At 39.7% G+C, this 6,531-nt stretch overlaps 1 protein-coding gene across 1 annotated transcript; it reads left to right on the top strand.

Annotated features, from left to right (window-relative positions):
• Nucleotides 1–297: 297 nt before the first annotated feature.
• Nucleotides 298–5,027, top strand: LOC308386646 (N-acetyllactosaminide beta-1,3-N-acetylglucosaminyltransferase 3-like). Its single transcript, XM_080866341.1, has one exon. It carries the CDS (start codon nt 300–302, stop codon nt 1,347–1,349), a length of 1,050 nt encoding a protein of 349 aa, XP_080722467.1. The 5' UTR covers nt 298–299; the 3' UTR covers nt 1,350–5,027.
• Nucleotides 5,028–6,531: the final 1,504 nt, after the last annotated feature.

The following is a 6,531-nucleotide window of genomic DNA, read 5'->3' on the forward strand; positions in this document are numbered from 1 at the left end:
GCATTCCAAGCAAATTATAACTGGAGCTCAAATCCTTTATAGAATAGAATAGAATAGAATAGATCAACGAAACACATTGGTAGCATGTAGATTTGCATTCAGATTCTTACAACCTAAGTATCTACAAAGTAATAGATAGTAATATAATGCACACATTTATTGCACTCTTATCTTTTTAATGTTATTACTAATTGGAATTTTTTTGTGACCACAGATTTTTGAAACAGACCACCTTAGGAGCAAGCAGTTTGCTGGTGGTGACTGGCCTTCTCTTGACTGTTGCTATTTTCTGTAAAAATATGTCAGACTCCCGAGATTCACTTCTTGAAGAAACCAGGAGAGATGATGTCATTAAGCCACCACAAATCACTCCAGCTCATCATATTTCCTGGTCAAGATGTCAACAAAACATGTCTGTTGCTAACATTAAGAACTTCAGCGCACTTCCTGATCATATAAAAGACTTTTTGTACTATCGCCACTGTCGCCATTTCCCCATGCTGCTGGACATTCCTGATAAGTGTGGAGGAGCTGAAGGGTCCTCGGATGTTTTTCTTTTGCTGGTCATTAAAAGCGCTCCTGTGAACTACGACCGCCGAGAAGTACTGCGCAAAACCTGGGCTAAGGAGAGATTGCAGAATGGTGTGTGGATCCGAAGGCTTTTTATCTCAGGAACAACAGGTGTTGGTTTTGAGAAAAAGAGACTGAACACACTCCTTAAAATAGAGCAACGTGAGAACAATGATATTCTTCAGTGGGACTTTAATGACTCATTCTTTAACCTCACCTTGAAGCAAATACTCTTCCTCGAATGGATGGAGAGAAACTGTCCACATGCTCGCTTCCTGCTAAACGGCGATGATGATGTCTTTGTCAACACAGATAACATGGTTGAATATCTACTTCAACTTAAGGACAATGATGGACGGAAACACCTCTTTACTGGCTGGGTGATCCGATATGTTGGCCCTATTCGAGAAAAGTGGAGTAAATATTATGTTCCAGTTCAGGTGTATGAGTCAGAGTCATACCCTCCTTACTGTAGTGGTGGGGGTTACATTTTATCTGGCTACACAGCTTTGGTTATATACAATATGTCCCACTCTATCGCTGTTCTTCCCATTGATGATGTTTACTTAGGAATGTGTTTGGCCAAAGCAGGACTTAGCCCTGAGCGGCATGGTGCAGTGAGGATAAATGGACTTCACGTTCCTTCCACTACAGCTGATGACTATGACCCTTGTTATTATAGAGGAACTCTACTTGTTCATAGATTCCTTTCAGCAAAAATGTACTACATGTGGAACAAGATACATGACCCTAATCTGAAATGCTTTGCTAGTGGCTAAAAAAAAAAAAAAAATCAATCATGACTTTGCCTGTACTCATTGATGCTGGCTGACTCATTTCTACTTAATTTGCTATACATATTCAATAAAATGCCAGTGTGGATAATACAGGCTCAACCGAAAGAAACTACTTTGCTTCAATTATCCCTTTTAAAACTTACAAAGTTTTCTGTCATTTCTTTATGTGTTATTGAGGTTTTTAAACTGGGGTTGTACATAATTGTGTGGAGTTATGTGGCAAGGTGCAATAGTCTGTCTGTTACACTCAAAGCCTTGTGATGTATCTGAATATAGGTCATAAACAAAAGGGTAATTATTCACTGCATATAGGGTTCAATAAAATACTTCCTGGTTACCAGTGGCAAGGTGAGGACATTTACAAATTAAAGTTAATAAGTGTGTGCTTCAAATTGAGTGAATGAAAAATTACATTACATAATTAACACAATCTTTACATGGTAATGGGACAGTATAACTGCATATACTTACAAATATTTCAAAATCACTGTATCCTTTAGTTATGAAGTTATTTTGTGCACATTCTGGGAATTATAAATAAATAAACACAAGAGACAAACATCCCATTAATTTTTGTGTGTAATCAGTTATAATCTTTTTATTTATGAACCCTTTTACCAACATTCTCAGGGCTGAACAGAACAATAGCTTTATTGCTGGATTTATAGATAAATAACACAAAGGGAAGGTTAAGTGACAGATGCCAAACAGAACATGCTGATACAGAGAATTAACAAAAGAAAAGGACACACAGCAGGAGGGAGATTGCGACACTGGATCGAGGGAGACAGACGATACATACAAGAGGGAATCAGAGAAGAAACACCTGGGGAATACGGTTGAACATGATCAAATAGATGAGACGGGAAGTAAAGTAAACACCAAGCACACAGGGCAAGAGAGCGCTAGGGACAGAGGCATGAATAGGGACGCTGACTGGCAAATAAACATGGAGACAAGACTGACTTAACAGGGAGATGCTGAAGGAAGCACACGGAGACGAGACCAAATAACAAACAAGAAAACCTAAACTAGAAATAATGTTAAATTCAAGAGTGGGAGAAAACTAAACCAAAAAAGTCTATAAGTCTATAAGCAATGATGAATAAACTGGACCTAAAAATTCATAAACACAAAAACACTGGGACAACGACCCAGGCACCCTAACAATGTGCCAGTCATGTATCTGTAATGTCAGTGCAAAAGCATTCTGCACAAAAGAGCAATCCACCGTGTCTTTCTTTAAGGTCGTTTACATGGCAAGTATATGGCAAGCAAGCTGTAATGTGTAGCACTAGAGTAATTACTGAGTATATGGTCTAGTATTAGTTATGAATTAGAATTAGTAATTACATTTTGGAGAGGTTGTTACCAAACACCAACAGAGTGAATCACAGTGTTTTCCCACTGGACCTACATTATACAGTAAACACAGTCACTGTGCAATCAAGAGTCAGGTAAGAGTTGCCAAAAACACTGACTTTTTCCTGCACTACAGGGGAGCATCAAATGAAGGTCTTCCTTCTCCTTAAGCAGTAGGCAGGCACAGGATTGTCAGCAAGTGAGGTAATTATCACAGGTGAGCTGGAATGAATGGTAGTCTTTACAGTCAGTAGTTTTCACATTCCATTTCCATTAAATTCAGTATAATTCTGAACAGTTCCCCAGTGCTCTCGAATGATATTCAAAGTCTTCTTTGGATGTTGGCTTTGTGCTGTTCACCTTAAAGGTGCTGCTTTAAAAATGTTGAGATCTGGGCTCTGAGGAGGCCAGTCAATGACTGATAGTATTGTTTTATGAGATTTTCTTCCTGTTTTACTTACTTTACTTATCATATAAGGCTTATATGATTTACTCATGAAAGTGGCCACTTTCATATATTGTTTTAGTAAGTATCCAAAACACACAAGTTTCATTTATATAAATTTTCAAGGGATCTTACATCTGTTTTCACTCTTGTATTCGTTTCATACAAGTTTCACGCAAGACAGATACAAACTTTATAAGATTTATATATATCTTTTCCATATGGGTCTCCTCACAGCTTGCCTTACCTATAATGAGGTGATCACAGTAAATGACATATTATAATATTCATTCCATGCACTATTCAAATGGACAGGACAATGGTATACTGGTAAACATTACAGCGTTTCTTTGCAAGACAAAATAGCATGTGTGATGCTGAGCTCAATTTCTGAGTCAGCTATATGCTTTGCGTTACGCATTTAAATGTTTACTGCTTTTTTCTCTCCTGAAACTCAAAGATGTCTCAGAAACTTAGACAAAGTCTGGTGATCCTACTCTGCATCTCTGAGCATTGTTTTACCAGTTTTTTCTTTCCTCCTTCCAGTTCCGTTGTTTTGTACTTCATTTTATTATAAAATTCTTGTAATTTTACCTCTCAAAGTCCTGGAGAAAAAGTTTTTCTTCTTTCGGTTTTATGTCCAGTTCTTTTGTCTTGAAGAAACTGCAATGTTTCATCAAGCTTTATTTGGAGCACTTGTATTTTTCCTCCATGTCTTCATGCTTTCAATAAATTTCTGTTTTATGTCGTGTTGCTTTCTCTCTTGAAGCAACTGTTGATTTTTGTGCAGTGTCTTATTAAGCTTTCCCTGCAGCACTTTTTATGAGGATATTTTTTTGCTTGGACAAATTATCAGTAAAGTTTCAACCCCTGTTGTTTTTTTTAAAAATGTGTTATAGCAATACCATACACCAAAAGACACACACATATATATTTATGATTATTGGATACTGTAACCCAGGATAATATTGTTTGGTGTCAATTGTATTTTATATTTTTGGGAATTGTCCTCAAATCAGTGTGAGTAGTTGTATTTTCATTGCTGTACTTCTTTTGTACTTTTGTTTTTGGTATATTGTTCTGTTATCAGTTGCACCACACTTTTCAGTCGCAATTTATTCATTTTTTTTAGATATTTTAGTCATACATGAAGATTCAAGGTCTTTATTGTTAATACAACAATATACACAGTGAACTAAGCACACAGCCCTGCAACGATCCTGTAATCAGTCTGAGGACTTTGGAAGTGTTATTTCCTATGAAGACAGACTGGGGCCTGTCAGTTAGGAAGTCCAAGATCCAATTGCAGACAGTGGTGTTTATTCCTAGTAGGTCCAACTTCTTTACAGGTTCTGGGGAATGACTGTGTTGAATGCTGAGCTCAAGTCAATAAATAGCATTCTTACATAAATGTCCTTTTTGTTGAGATGAGAGAGAGAAAGGTGAAGAGCAGGCGAGATGGCGTCATCTGTGGAGTGGTTTGGACGGTAAGCAAACTGTAGCTTGTCTAGATTCTTGTAATCAATCCAGGCCATGCACAGGTTGTTCAGTCTAGTCTTACAGTCTCAAATGACTACTCTATCTACCAGTAGCTGGTGTTTTGCCCTTTTGGTGTCTCTGGCAATTCCTTTCTGTTCACCGCACAATATCGAACTATTGGATAAACCTCGGTAGGGATGTTCTGACATAAACGGTAGTAACCAGACCGAAAAGCAGCGCACATTTCGGTGCTTTATTTCGGTGCTTTTTTTCCTGAGCTGTGCACTTCTAGCCAATCATAGAATAGAATAGAATAGAATAGAATAGAATAGAATTCAACTTTATTGTCATTGCACATGCACAGGTACAGGGCAACGAAATGCAGTTTGCATCCATCCAGAAGTGCTTTAGTGATATAGATATATTACAATATATATTAGCAATAATATAGATATGTGAGTATATTACAGAAATGGGTCTATTATGGTATGTTATAATGTACACGGTATGAAGTATGTTGTGAATATTCTATAACTATAAGTATGTACAGGCTGTAGTGAGTACAAGCTATGTACAGGATATGAACAGGATATAAATATGAAAAACTATACAGAATATGAAATAAATAACTTTACAGAATCTGGGATATACAGCTATACAGAAATGGGAACTATGCAAGTTGTAAACAGTTGTAGGATTAAAGATTATCGAATGTACAGAATGATTATTTACACAGAGCTATACAGTAGTGCAGTTAAGATAAGTGAGGGTGTAGATAGTTTCTACAGAGGCTATATAAAGTGCTAGTGGTTGTGAGTGGTGGTTCAGTCCATGTTATTATTGTGTTTGAGGGTACAGTTGTCCATTGTGGGTGTGTGTATGTTCAGTCCATGAGTTTAACGTGGGTCAGATGTCAGGAGGCAGAGTTCAGGAGTCTGACAGCTGTGGGGAAGAAGCTGTTCCGGTACCTGGTGGTCTTAGTCCGGAGGCTCCTGTGGCGCCTCCCAGAGGGCAGGAGGGTGAAGAGTCCATGTGATGGGTGACTGGGGTCTTTGATGATTTTCCCAGCCCTTTTCAGACACCGCTTCCTGTAGATGTCTTTTATGGCAGGAAGTGGTGCTCCGGCGATGCGCTGGGCAGTTTTCACGACCCTCTGCAACGCCTTCCGGTCCGAGGCAGAGCAGTTCCCGTACCAGACTGTTATACAGTTGGTCAGGATGCTCTCGATGGTGCAGCGATAGAAGTTCACCAGGATGTCTGAGGACAGGTGGTTCTTCCTCAGAGTCCTCAAGAAGAAGAGGCGCTGGTGAGCCTTCTTGACCAGCTTGGAGCAGTTGGTCGTCCAGGTGAGATCCTCGGAGATGTGGACTCCCAGGAACTTGAAGCTGCTCACACGCTCCACAGCCGTCCCCTTAATGTGGATGGGTGGATGTGGGTCAGCATTCCTCCTGTAGTCCACGATGAGCTCCTTGGTCTTCTCGGTGTTAAGCAGCAGGTTGTTTCTGTCGCACCACTCAGCCAGACGATCCACCTCCTCCCTGTAGGCGGCCTCATCGTTGTCACTGATGAGGCCAATCACCGTGGTGTCATCTGCAAACTTAATGATGGTGTTGGAACCATCAGCAGGTCTGCAGTCGTGGGTGAAGAGGGAGTAGAGGAAAGGGCTCATCACACAGCCTTGTGGTACACCGGTGTTCATTGTGATGGTAGATGAGCAGCGGTTATCCAGCCGGACATGTTGGGGGCGGTTGGTCAGGAAGTCCAGTAACCATTTGCAGATGAGGGAACTGATACCCAGGTCTGTCAGTTTCCTGATGAGTTGTGAGGGGTGGATTGTATTGAATGCTGAACTGAAGTCTATAAACAGCATTCTGGCGT

The sequence above is a fragment of the Rhamphochromis sp. 'chilingali' genome (genome assembly GCF_963969265.1).
Source record: "Rhamphochromis sp. 'chilingali' genome assembly, chromosome: 19".
NCBI lineage: Eukaryota > Metazoa > Chordata > Actinopteri > Cichliformes > Cichlidae > Rhamphochromis > Rhamphochromis sp. 'chilingali'.

Coding starts and splice junctions, on each gene's coding strand:
- LOC308386646 (XM_080866341.1), top strand. CDS start 300: ATGTCAGACTCCCGAGATTCACTTCTTGAAGAAACCAGGAGAGATGAT.